Source organism: Triticum urartu, chromosome 7A (genome assembly GCF_056163025.1).
Source record: "Triticum urartu cultivar PI428250 chromosome 7A, HENAU_Tu73, whole genome shotgun sequence".
Lineage (NCBI taxonomy): Eukaryota > Viridiplantae > Streptophyta > Magnoliopsida > Poales > Poaceae > Triticum > Triticum urartu.
In genome coordinates, this window is record NC_141879.1 from 480422271 (window position 1) to 480438400 (window position 16130).

The following is a 16130-nucleotide window of genomic DNA, read 5'->3' on the forward strand; positions in this document are numbered from 1 at the left end:
GAAAACAAAAGTTTTCGGAATGACCTGAAACTCCACGGAACATCTAGTTAAAAATAATAAAAAATCCTTGCCAAAGATGCAGACCAGGGGGCCCACACCCTGTCCATGAGGGTGGGGGGCGCGCCCCTACCTCGTGGGCCCCCCTGGAGCTCCTCCGACGCCAACTCCAACTCTATATATTTGCTTTCGGAGAGAAAAAAATCAAGCAGAAGAAATCATCGCGTTTTACGATACGGAGCCGCCGCCAAGCCCTAAAACCTCTCGGGAGGGCTGATCTGGAGTCTGTACGGGGCTCCGGAGAGGGGGATTCGTCGCCATCGTCATCATCAACTATCCTCCATCACCAATTTCATGATGCTCACCGCCGTGCGTGAGTAATTCCATCGTAGGCTTGCTGGACGGTGATGGGTTGGATGAGATCTATCATGTAATCGAGTTAGTTTTGTTAGGGTTTGATCCCTAGTATCCACTATGTTCTGAGATTGATGTTGCTATGACTTTGCTATGCTTAATGCTTGTCACTAGGGCCCGAGTGCCATGATTTCAGAGCTGAACCTATTATGTTTTCATGAATATATGTGAGTTCTTGATCCTATCTTGCAAGTCTATAGTCACCTACTATGTGTTATGATCCGGCAACCCCCAAGTGACAATAATCAGGACCACTCCCGGTGATGACCGTAGTTTGAGGAGTTCATGTATTCACTATGTGTTAATGCTTTGTTCCGGTTCTCTATTAAAAGGAGGCCTTAATATCCCTTAGTTTCCATTAGGACCCCGCTGCCACAGGAGGGTAGGACAAAAGATGTCATGCAAGTTCTTTCCCATAAGCACGTATGACTATATTCGGAATACATGCCTACATTACATTGATGAATTGGAGCTAGTTTTGTGTCACCCTGTTATGATTGTTACATGATGAACCGCATCCGGCATAATTATCCATCACCAATCCAATGCCTACGAGTTTTCCATCTACTGGTTTACACTTATTTACTTTCCCGTTGCTACTATTACAATTACTACAAAACACCAAAAATATTGCTTTTGCTTTTGTTACTCTTTTGTTACCATTACCACTACTATCATATTACTGTGCTACTAAATACCTTGCTGCAAATATTAAGTTATCCAGGTGTGGTTGAATTGACAACTCAGCTGCTAATACTTGAGAATATTTTTTAGCTCCCCTTGTGTCGAATCAATAAATTTGGGTTGAATACTCTACCCTCGAAAGCTGTTGCGATCCCCTACACTTGTGGGTTATCAGAGGTCCTCTCGGCTATTTTCAGGAAGGGAGCAGAGGAAGGGGTTGTCAGCTCTTTTAATGGGATTTCAGCTACTCAGCGCTTGTCGGTTTACGCGGATGATGTGGCAATATTCATCAAGCCTACGAATCAAGACATCACCTTTGTCAAACATGCCTTGCAATGCTTTGGGACTGCCTCTGGACTTGTTGTTAATTACACCAAATCTAATGCAATCATGATCAGGGGAACTGAGGAGGACAGGGACAGAGTTAAAACGAACCTGGCATGCGCTATTGCTGAGTTTCCTTGTAAATGTCTGGGGATTCCGCTAGCTATAAAACAACTCACTCGAGCTGATTGGCTACCGATGTTGGATCAAGTCCGTAAAATCTTGCCTGCGTGGCGGCGTGGCCTGATACAAAGACCTGGCAGACTTGTACTTGTCAAATCAGTTATGTCGGCAAGGCCAATTCATCAACTGATGGTGTTAAATGCTCCGGACTGGGTCTTTGAGGATATCAATGCATGGATGAGGTCGTTCTTCTGGGCTGGCAAGGATCGAGTTAACGGTGGACAGTGCCTTGTGGCTTGGAACACGATATGTCGGCCAACTTGTTATGGAGGTTTGGGAGTGAAAAACATCAAGATGCAAGCCTTGGCACTCAGAGTGAGGTGGGAGTGGCTCAGACGAACTGACCAAACTCGACCGTGGCAAGGAATCCCGTTCCTCATCGATGAGGATGCGCGTAGTGTGTTTAATAGCTTGGTGAAGATAACTGTTGGCAATGGTGAAAGCGTGCTTTTCTGGAAGGATAGATGGCTAAATGGTATGTCGGTGGCTGACATCGCCCCTGCTATTCTCTCGTTGGTGCATAAGCGAGCGCATAATCAACGGACAATATGTCAAGCCTTGATTGCCAACAGATGGGAGCTTGATATTAGTGGAGACATACCTTTTATGGCCCTCATACAGCTTATGCACTTGCGGTTGGCGATTTTAGAAATCGAAAGAGATATGCAGGCACCTGATGAGTTCTCCTGGCCGTGGGATACTTCTGGAAAGTATACGGCTAAATCGGTGTATAGCAGACTATGCTTGGGGGCTGACAAGATCTGAAACTTTTCAGTGCATTTGGCGAAGTGGGGCTATTCTCAAATGCAAATTTTTTGCTTGGCTGGCTGTTCAGTACAGATTGTGGACTTCGGATACGAGGGCTCGGCACGGCCTGCAGGACGAGACTGCTGCGTGCTATACCTGTTTACAGGATGAGGATACGATTGATCACATCCTGATGCATTGCGGATATGCGAAGGAGGTGTGGTACTCCTGCCTCATGCAGTTGGGGATCAGCGCCCCGCAACCAGATCAAACACACACTTTCACATCTTGGTGGCACGAAGCACGTAAGGTCATACCTACTAGGCACATGCGCGGTTTCGATTCTTTCATCATACTTGCTGCTTGGTCGCTATGGAAACAAAGCAATGCTAGGGTGTTTGAACGCACGGAACAACAAAAGAGTACACAACAACTGACTTCTCAGATCATGGAGGAGTTGAGAGAATGGCACACCGCGGGAGTTGGACGTTTACACCATTTTATGAGAGATTAGTCTAGTGAGTATGTAGGTGTTGGTGTTGAAGTGGCTAACGGGATGTTCGCATCCTTGTTTACCTTTTTATAAATAATTTACTCTTTTTTATATAAAAATATGATACGCTATTGACGTACTCTCGAAAAAAAAGGTTTCGCCGAAAGTTCCGCTGGATACGCGCGCGAGCGTCCTGCGTCCCGGCGCGCGTGAAGGGCTGACGGTTCCGTCCTCTCTCTGACTGACCCTCTCTAGGTCAGCAATGCCGGAAGCCGCCACTCAAGAGGGAGAGGCGTCGGGGTCCGGATCAACTCGCGCGCTCCGCCGCAGCCAGAGGTTCACGGCTGCAGCAAGTTCCACGGCGACGACCCGGTCGATGGCCCTGGTGCGTGCGCGGCAGTCCCCGGGGTCCCAATCTCCACAGGAACCATCCGCGCGATCCAATACAAGGAAGAGAAAGAAGGGGCCGGCTGCCAACCAGAAACCGAAGAAACGGGAGGAGCAGGAGGAGGAGGTCTCATCCGCAGACAGCTCCCCAATTCGCGAGCCACATATCCCGGATGAGATGTATCGACTTGATGATCTGGATACGTCCAAAGTCATTCAGAAGGCACTAGGAGATCATTTGGACAAAATAGGTATGCCATCCAAGTCGTCTCGATTACTTTCCATGGTTTCACCACCAGCGAGAAAAGTTATCAATTCCACTTCCGAACGAAGTATTGTGTTCGGCATATGAGTGTTTACTTCTGTGTACTGATTTTCTTGTAGCTCGCCATATGGGATTGCCTACTCTGAATGTGCACATGTGCAGAGCTTCCATGTGCGTTCTTGATGACCCAAATCTGGTCCTGACCTTGAATCTTCAAGAAAGGCGGTGCTTAATGCTGCTCGCTCTGTTCTCGGGCTTTCGTCCTTTGTTGGTACAAATAATAATGATATCATATCTGTTTATTTAGGAGAATTGTGAAATTATGTTGTTCACTGCTGATATTCCAATGAATTTGTAGGTGGTAAGCCACTAGCACGATGCTGTGGTTTCTGGGTTGATTGGGATGAGAAGACCAAAATTGGCACTGCTTTGACAACTTCAAGTCTCATTTGTACTAAGTCTGCATCTATGGACAGTTGGTTAGGGCAAGAAGAGTATGATACTCATGCCTAAGCATGAGTAGAATTGATGAGTTCTATCCATTTGCTATGCCTATAGCTAGTCCCGCTGTACCTCTAGTTGATTCCAATTCAAAATACCTCTTTCTACTTGTGGTTGTGATATACTAGTTGCAAACTAGACATTTTATGTTGTAATTTTAGAAAAAAAAGTTGAAATCTTGCATTCTGCACCTGCTGTAGGTTCTTGTTCACATGCAGGGTGGCGCCACTGAAAAGGCCACCCTGCAGTACCATCAGAAGCACTATGATTTGGCCTTCTTCAGTGTTAGAATGGATCGGCCCGTTCATATACTTTCTTTCAATGATGGTGTGAAGCGTTCTGACCAAGTTTTTGAGCTTGGAAGAGATGAAAAGTCGTTTCTAAGGATAAGCCATGGTGTGGTGAAAATCTTGAATCCAAACCTGCTTGAACGGTATCACTATATGCATGTTCACAGTGCAGATCCACACCCCGATGTACAAACTGTTATCTTATCTCGAGACTGAATTGTACATTTGCTATTCTGGACAATGTATTTTATTGCGTATTTTGCAAATTATTGCTATTATGTCTTCTTGATTTCAATGCATTTTCTAGTATGGCATAGGAGGGCCACTCATTGACTTTGGTGGAAAAATCATGGGAATGGTCAATGGCAATACAAGCGGGTCTTTTATACCGTCTTCCATTTTAGTCAAGTGCTTGCATTTGTGGAGAAAATTTGGGTATGTTCTTGTTTACTTCTGTTTTTAGTGCCACTAAGAAGGCGTTTACCATCATTATGTCCCCTTCGTAAAGAAGATCTTCTCTAGTAAGGATTGAATGAAACACCTTATTGATGTTTGTGATCTATAGCAAGTGGATTTCATCAAATCTGTGCAGATTCTGGCCTTGTCTAGATCAATCCCAAGTTGCACAAACTTGGTTCTTCGTCTATTACTCTTTAGATCGAGTTGTTTCACTTTGGTGTCCTTCTGTTAGTTAAATTTCTTTCATATGGTGTAGCTTTACAGATCAACATGATCATATGATCAGGGAAGACAAAATTTGTCTAATCAAAATATTTGGTCTAGCATGCTTTTAAAAATATCTTGTCTTGCATTGGAGTTTTTATGATATTAGTAAATGCGCACGTGCAATGCACGCTGGTATTTGGGAGTAAATTAATTGTGTGTTGATATTGGGTAGGATATCAAGTACGTGTTAATTATATTAATAGCACAAATATTATTACTTTGGTACTATATTAATTGTACGCTAAACATGTTGAGCGCTCACCATTGGAGCAATCTAGGTCGTTGGATTGACATGATTTGATGGCCGAGATTAGTTAGATCTGCCTCTTTAGGTCTTTTTATATTGGTACATAGAGGATAAAGTATAGTTTGGTTTAATTGACATGATTCATTTTAGAAGGGTTGCTGCTTATGCTTACTCAGTTATTAATGTATATCGGATGACTTGTTGATACAGGTGCATCCCTCGGCCCCAGCTTGGTATGAAATTTTGGTCAATCAAGTTTGTAGACATTGCTCTTGCTGAGAATATATTGTGCAAGTGTAATATTGATGATGGCCTTATTGTAAAAGAGGTATCTCTCTCCCTCTCTTTCTCTATAGATCAAAATATAGCCACACCAAACTAGGAGTGTATAATTGCTAATTTTATGCTCCAGCCAGACTGCATGAGCCACTCCCGGGAGAACCAACTGACTACACAACCCGCAACCCACACATATATGCTTTTGATAGTAAAAATGCTCTATACTATTGTTAATCTTGGAAAGCTTGGTGTTTTAATGTGATTCACGCGATTGTAAGTGGTAAGATGTGCATGCAAATAACCTGTATAGTGTTTTTTTCAGTGCAATTATGCGAGTGTTTGTCGTAAACTAAATAATGTGGTTATTTATTTGAACTCAGTTGTGTACTCATCTGTTGGTTGAAGTTTTAGTACTTGTCATGTTAGGTTGTACTCCCTCCATCCCATAATATAAGAGCGTTTTTGACACTACACTAGTGTCAAAAACGCTCTTATATTACGGGACGGAGGGAGTAATATATAGCGGAGTATCTAGTAAATGTAGCAAAGTACTAAAGTTGGTATGTGATGAAGTAGCACTGGAGCATCTAGTAATGCACTCCTAGTAAGTTTGTAGTAAAACCATATGTACAAGTCATCTATGCGCACAATTGTATTTTTTGCTAGATGGTAAATGGATTTGGTACTGATATGCTTAGCAGGTACCTTTGCTAACCCAGTTTTACTACTTCAATTCATCATTTACCTCGTCTTCATATTAGAGCAGAGGCAAAAAAATTACCATGTGATCTCTAGGATTTACTATGCATTGTACAGCATAGTTTAGTACATGTTTTATGGTTGAGTAGGAGACTGGGAAACCAGGTACACAAGTGTTGGGCTCATTTGGATTTATGTTTGATCCTCTATTATACGTCACTGTACATCTTTACTAGTAGGACTTCTGCTATTACTACATCTCTGTGCATCTTTACTACTAGGACTTCAGTTTTTACGCATGATTTGGACAGAGAAGTCAGGAATGCGGGGAGTTGTTGTTCTGATCGAGCGTGCACTGTGGCTGCATGCATGTTTATATTGCTCATTTCTAGATTTATGTTCCTTTCTTGAGTGTTTATGATATCTGCATTTTGAGTGGTTATTGTGACTCTTAGGTGTCATATGGATCTCCTGCTGAGAAACTTGGAATACTGGTCGGTGACGTCATTAATTGTTTCAATGGAGAACGCATCTCTACAACAGTTGAGGTAGATGCACTGTTGATATGTTTGAAGTAATACAAAAGTAAGACACTTATGTTAAATTCTATTGCTTTATGCTATTAACTTACATAAGTATTGCTGCTGTTGTCAGTTGGAGAATATGTTGCTAAGCAAATGCGAGGATGAAAATAATAGCCTTAATTCTGAAGTCAATGTCAAAGTAAGTTTTTTCTATGATTTTCTTTATGCGTATTATTCATGCCTTTATATGGGAATAATATTAGCAAAATTTTGACACTGATAAATATATGATGTTACCTTTTTAGCTTGATGTGTTTCACATACGCAAGTCTCGCTGGAGTGACAGAACATTAACTGTAAAAGTGTCTGATGACAATGAAGTTGTTGCAACAGGAGGTATGTATCCTTTGCCAATCTATTCTATCTAAGGATCTACATTATTTCGTTTTGTAAATGGTTATTCACACATTTGCCACTGTGCCATAGTTTTTTTCATGCATTTGCTATTAGTTTCTCTCACCTTCCTCTGATTTTGCCACCGTGCCATTGGTCGGCACTAGTTAGACTCTGCTGGGCACTATGTATTAGCTGGGTAGCGGAAGCATTGAGTATTTTGGGCTATTGAAGATGTGAGAATTTACCAAGTATTTACAGTAGACATGCAGACTTAAAGCTCTTGCATGTCAGGTTGTGCTACTCTTGCAGAAAGATCTTTAAAATGCAATTTTAGTTCAAGTAGTAAGATCTTAGACCTCAGAGAAATGGTAGAAATTTCTCTGATGTATTACTCTACAAAAAGGTAGGCCCCAAGCATAGCTATCACACAAAATTACTAAGTGCAGCTATCAAACAGAGAAAAGTAAGCAAGCATTAGGCTGCATACATGCTACATTGAAGGTTCAAGGCTGCACACAGCATTACAAGCAATACACAAGTTCTTACTTCCAAAAGCATCAGGACTGCATACATGTCACACGTGTTCTTCAAAAGCTCCTGGATTGCATACTCACTAATTTCAGAAGCAGCAGGACTGCATACTTGCCATTACAAGTCTGAAACCAAAATTTACATGGCAATAGTACCTGTCGCAGCTTCTGTAGCAATCTGATCATGTGGTGATGTTTGTGCCTGGTTTTAGTGCAGCATTTTTGCTACTTCAAATCACAGATCTTTTCCTTTGACCTTTTGCCACCACTTTCTTACCAGTCTTCCTGGATGTGCGTCGGACCATCAGTTTTACAAATAAAAAGAAAAGCATTAGTCTCCTGTAGCTAAAGAGATTCATCTGTTTTATAGAATTAATCAATAGCTAAATAAATGCATTAGTTTTACATAAGAACAATAGTTTTACAAAATCTAAAGAAACGCGTTAGGCGAGGAAGAGTACCGAACAGTGCTTATACTAATAGAGGGACCAGTCTGTTCATCTTCTGAAAATTCTTGGTCAACTTACTGTTTGCAATTCTTCTGTATCTGGCCAAGTTGTCCACAGCATTTGCATTTCCTCTTTCTAGGCCCAACCTTGCATCCATTTCATTCAAAGCCTGGATTATATTCTTTGTTGGTCTCCTAGGAGGCCTTTTTGGTAAAGGGCATCCCGGTGCACGTAGCTCCTGCTTGCGCATGGTCCGGGGAAGGGTCCAACCACTTCGGGTTTTCTGTATGCAGACTTTCCCTGCATTTCTGCAAGAGGCTGTTTCTAGGACTCGAACCCATGAACTTATGGTGACAAAGCAACAGCTTTACCGTTGCGCCAAGGCTCCCCTTCAGGAGGCCTCTTTAGCAGAGGAGATACGTTTGACATGTTGATATTTCCATAGCATTGCACGTATGCTGTTTGCATAAGCGGCTTATACTTCAACTTCGCTTACTGGTTCCCTAAGTGAAATGATGACAAAAATAGCATGGACACAAGGAAGGCCTTTGCACAGCCTACAGCTACATGCTCTCTTCTCAGTGTCAACTGGACGCTTCCATTCCATTCCATCCCATCTTTCTCTCTTGCATATACTTCTGCCTCTGAACTTTTGCTTCTGACCAGTCTTATCTTTTAGACATCTAGTTCTTTGATTAAGGTTCTGCATGATAGTTGTGAGAACTTAGTGACTTCTTTTTGTTGCAATTCTTTTGTCTAAGATCAGTTATCTGCATTAATTGTGGCCTAATGGTATCCAACAAATCGACAATGGGCATGGCTTTTACTTTGTGGTCTTGCTGTTGAAGGAATCTGCTAGATTGTTATCTGACATAATCAACTTTGTGGACTTCATTGAACTTGCTTCTAGACCATAATTGGGTGGCGTTCATCCTTGTATTTCTGCACTTTAGGTTTTGCATGGATTTTCTCTATGTAGGCAGCATGCTTCATAGGGAGGTAGGTATGTGCAGTAGGCCACAAATTGTCATAGAATTTAAAGACCCTTTGAACTTCTTCAGAAAATTGGCAGCCAGCTGCCTTATGCTCTCTATGCTCCACTCGCTAAAAGATGCAACCCACTGCACTCTCCCGTCCCTTGCATGCATCTGTGTGATTGACCAGACCAGCTGGATGGCCAGTGACTTGTTTTAGTCTCCCCATGAAGGCATAAATCCAGTCCAGGTGTCAGTGGATTCTGCATCCATAACTCCATAGGTTACCGGGTACAACCAATTTTGGCCATCAATACCACAAGCAGCTGCCAATTGTCCTCCGAACTTGCTTGTTAGAGCAGTTGAATCTACAGCCAAGTATGGCCGGCACCCCTCTAAGAAACCCATCCAACATGGCTTGACTGATGCAAACCCTTTGTTGAAGCACATTTTCAATTTGATTTCTTCATAATCAATATCAACAAACACTCGTTGGTGATACCATCTTTAAATCTGACTTAAATGTGCATACCAATTACCAAGTGGAAACTATCTTTCCCTTGCCCTTGTAAGTGTCATCTCCTTGCATTAAATGTTCTATGATGTGGAACTTTGATATGGCACTACTCTTGAAGTTTCTTCTGCAAATCTCTAGCACCAAGTGAAAAGTCTTTTTCTAACTAGTCCAGCATTGTAGCAACCCATGTTCTTGTAGCTGGCGTCAGCCTCTCACTTCTTTGAGCACGCCAGCAAGTATGATGACTGGGATAGGAGACAGAAATTATTAACACATGTAATCCACACATTATACATGAAGACCAACTATAAAACGTTATACTTAAAAAAGTTAAACCATCTTTCATATAAGTTGCATGCAGTTTCCATCCACAATAAACTCGTAGCAGAGGTGGATCACCTTTTTCGGTTCCATATCCATATTCTTTTTTATCGCAAAGGTTGCAAGTGCATTCTGAATTCAAACAAGGATAATTTGTCTCCTCCACAATTGGAGGATTATCTTTGTCATAGGACACTATTATTAGCCTGTCATCATCATCAGCAGCATCTCTGCAAGTCATTTCTGTATCCTCCGTAACAGTCAGCATATCAGGGCAGCACATAGTCCCCAGGCTCATCTATGTACCGTGTTTCACCACTAACAGTCTTAACATCCTTTGATCCATTCCTAAAGAAAAATTATTTAGGGAGGTTTAGATTAGACTTCTGTTAGCATTTGGCCCTCCCAACACACTGAAGATTTTTGTTCCCCCCCCCCCCCCCCCCCCCCCAATGATCTTCGGCTAGCTCCGCCACTGCTTAACACCCTTATATTATTCACCGTGTTCAGCTATGTTAGGGTAACTCCAACGGGGCGACGCATTTCGTCCACCCGTGTCCATTTCTGTCCGCGTGGGCAGAAACCACGGCCCAACGTGGCGACGCAAATGGATCGATGTCCGTTTTGCTGTCCGCTTTGACCAATTTCTAGCCCATATTTGGGCTTGGTTTGCGTCCGCGCAAACATGCCATGGACGCCCGCGTTGTCCTCCCTTGGCTCTCCTTTGCCCAAATTTGGCAAAGGATGTGTGCAACCGACGCCTAGTATAATCCTAACAGTTGTGAGATAGTTATTGGTGAAGTTTGCCATGTAAAACAATGTGATGATGTGGCAGAAAATAAGTAGAGAGAGAAATGTTATATGTAAATTAACCAAGTCACAGTTGTGAAATTGTTGTTGGCAAAGTTTGCCATATAGGACAATGTGACATAATAAATAAGTAGAGAGAGAATTTGTTGAATGTAAGTTAACCAAAAAGCACAAGCTTCAAACTTAGTGGGAAATTTAATATTTCTCATCTCCTATTGAATAGCATAGACATACTCTGTTGGAGTATTGTATGATTGATTGATCATTAGTTGATAAATATCGACGACCCACAAAATGTTGAATATGCTTTAGATGGTATTTTTGCTAGAGAACTTAGCTTGGTTAAACATCGTTGATTGTACTGTTTTTGGTTGAAAGTAGACATGTGCATGGGCAGCCCGGCCCAGAGGCCCGAGCCCGAAAGCCTGGCATCCGGTCCACGCTCAGGCTCCACTTTCTCACCCGAAGCCCGGACTGAAAGCCCGGAAGAACCCTGAAATGACCATATATAGATATTTTATTCTAAATATAGGTATAATATATTAATATAATATTCCGAATATAATTATTTTAGTTAAAAAACAGCACTGTTCATGAGTTTCGGGCCAGGCCGGGCTCAGGCTTGGGATTTTCACTTCGGGCTTTTCCAAGCCCGGCCCGGGAAAGAAACAGTGTTGATGGAGTGGTTATGGGTAGCAATAGCAAATGCGTACATGAGGGAAAAAATGATGCCATAGGGGGGGTATGTGAAATTCTCTTTTGTAGTTCACTGTTTTTGATGAGTACAGTGATACCAAACATTTTCCTTAACTGAGACATTGCTCTTTTCGCAGTTAGTTATCCTTTCGGAGACGGGACACCATGATCAATACCATGTGACTTGACCGAACGGCCCAGGAAGATAGGTTTGGGAGTTCAGGACAGATACATGCTTCGGTGAATGGCAAGCGTGTAACCTGCAAGTTTCTGCTAAATGCATTTGATTTCTGTGGCGGTGTAACTCATTGGCATATCCTTGTACCGCAAGTACTGGTGCAGGCAAAGTGACTGCTGTTTCCTTTGTGCGTGAAAACGGGAACCGTCAGGTGAGCTGACCCTGTACATTTCTGAATGCTTGTTGAGTCCCTACTTTATGTATGTCTTGTTCGATGAACAAACAAGTATCCTGGTCCACTGAATGAACAGAAGTTGAGGATCCTGAAAGTGTATACTACAGTTCGAAAGGGGAACCACTTTGATTTTTGTGGTAATTTTGGGCTTTTTGTTTTTACCTGGTGCTTTCACGTGTTTCGGTGTGCGCGTCGCCGCTGTGGTTGAATTCAGGCGGTCACCGCTAGTGCGAGCCTTCATGAAGCAACCGCTTTTCTTCTCGCCTTAGTCCCGTGCTCTCTCTCTCCCGGAAATCAGGCATTTTCAAAGCACCCACCGAATTGTCCTCAGATGTAGAACATCTTCAAGGCAGCTCGTCAAATCGCCTTCAAATGTCTCAAACGTCCAAACATTTTTAGGCCTCCAACCTGGCCCATTTTGACCTAGAACGTTTGAAATCTCCTTGGCCAGCCCCAAACTGGGGAACTGTGGGGGAGTTCAGACGTTTGTCATGTTCGACTCTGCACCCTATCCCACCCAAAACCATGTTTAGAGCCTTAGAGCCTGCATTTTTTTGCAATTCGTCCTTCCTCCACTTTCCATCCATGCTCCTTGAGACTGACGTTGATGTTGTACCCCCTCGGAGCCGCGTGGGCCTTGTCGGACCTCCGCCGCCCCACCAAACCGCCTCTCCGCCAAGACCCCGCCCCTGCCGACGCAGTCCATGGCGGACCGTGCCTGGTAAGTGTTCAGTGCAATAGTTTAAATTTTTTTATGTACTCGTTGTGTATTTTGAAAACTCCGCCTATGTTGTCTCAACATAGCCGGTCCCAAGCCCGGGTAAAGGAGGAGGGTTGTGATAGGCTTGGCGAGCCAACGTAAAAACTCAGCCACTCTTATGGAGATGAAACCCAAAAGATTTTCGTTGGGGCGTAACCCTCTCAGCGACGCGCCACATCGGAACCCGGGTGTGGTGGAAAATGAGCAAGGGCCGGGCCGTCACCCACCAGGTGGCGCGCCATATCTTGATCCGGATACGGTGGCAAGTGAGCGAGGATCGGGTCGTCGCATCCTTAGGGGCGCGCTACATCGGCGCCCGGATGTAGTGGAAAATGAGCAAGGGTCTTCGCATTTGACTTGACGAGTGCGAAGGGTAAGGAAGCTAGCCGAGCCTAGGAGGATTCGCTTAGGTAGCTGGAACGTAGGGTCTCTGACAGGGAAGCTTCGGGATCTAGTTGATGCAGCGGTGAGGAGAGGTGTTAATATCCTTTGCGTCCAAGAAACCAAATGGAGAGGACAGAAGGCGAAGGAGGTGGAGGATACCGGCTTCAAGCTATGGTACACGGGGACGGCTGCAAACAGAAATGGTGTAGGCATCTTGATCAACAAGGGCCTCAAGTATGGAGTGGTAGACGTCAAGAGATGTGGGGACCGGGTTATCCTGGTCAAGCTGGTAGTTGAGGACTTGGTTCTCAATGTTATCAGCGCGTATGCCCCGCAAGTAGGCCACAATGAGAACACCAAGAGGGAGTTCTGGGAAGGCCTGGAAGACATGGTTAGGAGTGTACCGATTGGTGAGAAGCTCTTCATAGGAGGAGACCTCAATGGCCACGTGGGTACATCTAACACAGGTTTTGAAGGGGCGCATGGGGGCTTTGGCTATGGCATCAAGAATCAAGAAGGAGAAGATGTCTTAAGCTTTGCTCTAGCCTACAACATGCTTGTAGCTAACACCCTCTTTAGAAAGAGAGAATCACATCTGGTGACTCTTAGTAGTCGCCAACACTCTAGTCAGATTGATTTCATCCTCTCGAGAAGAGAAGATAGGCGTGCGTGCCTAGACTGTAAGGTGATACCTGGAGAGAGTGTTGTACCCCAGCATAAACTGGTGGTTGCTGACTTCCGCTTTCGGATTCGTGTCCAGCGGAATAAGTGTGCCAAAGTCGCTAGAACAAAGTGGTGGAAGCTCAAGGGGGAGGTAGCTCAGGCGTTCAAGGAGAGGGTCATTAAGGAGGGCCCTTGGGAGGAAGGAGGGGATGCGGACAATGTGTGGATGAAGATGGCGACTTGCATTCGTAAGGTGGCCTCGGAGGAGTTTGGAGTGTCCAGGGGAAGGAGAAGCGAAGATAAGGATACCTGGTGGTGGAATGATGATGTCCAGAAGGCAATTAAAGAGAAGAAAAATTGCTTCAGACGCCTATACCTGGATAGGAGTGCAGACAACACAGAGAAGTACAAGATGGCGAAGAAGGCTGCAAAGCGAGCTGTTGGTGAAGCAAGGGGTCGGGCATATGAGGACCTCTACCAACGGTTAGGCACGAAGGAAGGTGAAAGGGACATCTATAAGATGGCTAAGATCCGAGAGAGGAAGACGAGGGACATTGGCCAAGTCAAATGCATCAAGGACGGAACAGGCCAACTCTTGGTGAAGGACGAGGAGATCAAGCATAGATGGCGGGAGTACTTCGACAAGCTGTTCAATGGGGAGAATGGGAGTTCTACCATTGAACTGGACGACTCCTTTGATGAGACCAGCATGCGTTTTGTGCGGCGAATCCAGGAGTATGAGGTCAAGGAGGCTTTAAAAAGGATGAAAGGAGGCAACGCGATGGGCCCTGATTGTATCCCCATTGAGGTGTGGAAAGGTCTCGGGGACATAGCGATAGTATGGCTAACCAAGCTTTTCAACCTCATTTTTCGGGCAAACAAGATGCCAGAAGAACGGAGATGGAGTATATTAGTACCAATCTTCAAGAACAAGGGGGATGTTCAGAGTTGTACTAATTACCATGGAATTAAGCTGATGAGCCATACAATGAAGCTATGGGAGAGAGTCATTGAGCACCGCTTAAGAAGAATGACAAGCGTGACCAAAAATCAGTTTGGTTTCATGCCTGGGAGGTCGACCATGGAAGCCATTTTCTTGGTATGACAACTTATGGAGAGATATAGGGAGCAAAAGAAGGACTTGCATATGGTGTTCATTGACTTGGAGAAGGCCTATGATAAGATAGCACGTAATGTCATGTGGTGGGCCTTGGAGAAACACAAAGTCCCAGCAAAGTACATTACCCTCATCAAGGACATGTACGATAATGTTGTGACAAGTGTTCGAACAAGTGATGTCGACACTGATGACTTCCCGATTAAGATAGGACTGCATCAGGGGTCAGCTTTGAGCCCTTACCTTTTTGCATTGGTGATGGATGAGGTCACAAGGGATATACAAGGAGATATCCCATGGTGTATGCTCTTTGCAGATGATGTGGTTCTAGTTGACGATAGTCGGACAGGGGTAAATAGGAAGTTAGAGTTATGGAGACAAACCTTGGAATCGAAAGGGTTTAGGCTTAGTAGAACTAAAACCGAGTACATGATGTGCGGTTTCAGTACTACTAGGTGTGAGGAGGAGGAGGTTAGCCTTGATGGCCAGGTGGTTCCACAGAAGGACACCTTTTGGTATTTGGGGTCAATGCTGCAGGGGATGGGGGTATTGATGAAGATGTGAACCATCGAATCAAAGCCGGATGGATGAAGTGGCACCAAGCTTCTAGCATTCTCTGTGACAAGAGAGTGCCACAAAAGCTAAAAGGCAAGTTCTACAGGACGGCGGTTCAACCCGCAATGTTGAATGGCGCTAAGTGTTGGCCGACTAAAAGGTGACATGTTCAACAGTTAGGTGTGGCGGAGATGCGTATGTTGAGATGGATGTGTGGCCACTCGAGGAAGGATCGAGTCCGGAATGATGATATACGAGATAGAGTTGGGGTAGCACCAGTTGAAGAGAAGCTTGTCCAACATCGTCTGAGATGGTTTGGGCATATTCAGCGCAGGCCTCCAGAAGCTCCAGTGCATAGCGGATGGCTAAAGCGTGCGGAGAATGTCAAGAGAGAGCGGGGTAGACCGAATTTGACATGGAAGGAGTCCGTTAAGAGAGACCTGAAGGATAGGAGTATCACCAAAGAGCTAGCTATGGACAGGGGTGCGTGGAAGCTTGCTATCCATGTGCCAGAGCCATGAGTTGGTTGCGAGATCTTATGGGTTTCACCTCTAGCCTACCCCAACTTGTTTGGGACTAATATATTGCCCGTCTCCCTCCATCAGTTCGGACTTTTGGAGCAACTCGCTGGTGCATCAATTCAATATGACCAAGTTGATGATGAAATGGCGGTGATGATGATGATTCTTGAAGAAATGGAGTGTGCTTTCTTAACTTCAAGGGTTCAGGGACATCGACTGTTGAATCAGCGGCGGGCACGGGGCGTGTTGATCCCTACAAGGACT

General features: G+C 44.3%; 1 protein-coding gene across 3 annotated transcripts; it reads left to right on the plus strand.

The window, feature by feature from the left end:
• The first annotated feature begins 2984 nt into the window (after positions 1-2984).
• Positions 2985-11960, plus strand: LOC125522211 (uncharacterized). Of its 3 annotated transcripts, XM_048687298.2 has the most exons (9): positions 2987-3480; positions 3614-3767; positions 4195-4471; positions 4593-4720; positions 5469-5586; positions 6692-6784; positions 6891-6959; positions 7066-7156; positions 11591-11960. In XM_048687298.2, the coding sequence occupies exons 1-9, from the start codon at positions 3105-3107 to the stop codon at positions 11620-11622; spliced, it is 1338 nt and encodes a 445-aa protein (XP_048543255.1). In that variant the 5' UTR covers positions 2987-3104; the 3' UTR covers positions 11623-11960. The 3 variants fall into 3 exon arrangements, 1 of the variants encoding a protein (XP_048543255.1); XR_007289689.2 differs by lacking the exons at positions 7066-7156; positions 11591-11960 and adding an exon at positions 5671-5817 and having other exon boundaries at positions 2985-3480; positions 6891-6922; XR_007289690.2 differs by lacking the exon at positions 11591-11960 and having other exon boundaries at positions 2986-3480; positions 6692-6821; positions 7066-7112.
• The last annotated feature ends 4170 nt before the right edge of the window (positions 11961-16130 follow it).

Excerpts from the sequence above, each read along its gene's own strand:
- LOC125522211 (XM_048687298.2), top strand. The coding sequence starts at position 3,105 with ATGCCGGAAGCCGCCACTCAAGAGGGAGAGGCGTCGGGGTCCGGATCA. Across the intron at positions 3,481-3,613 it reads AGATCATTTGGACAAAATAG|CTCGCCATATGGGATTGCCT; the intron begins GTATGCCATCCA and ends ATTTTCTTGTAG. Across the intron at positions 4,472-4,592 it reads GTGCAGATCCACACCCCGAT|TATGGCATAGGAGGGCCACT; the intron begins GTACAAACTGTT and ends TGCATTTTCTAG.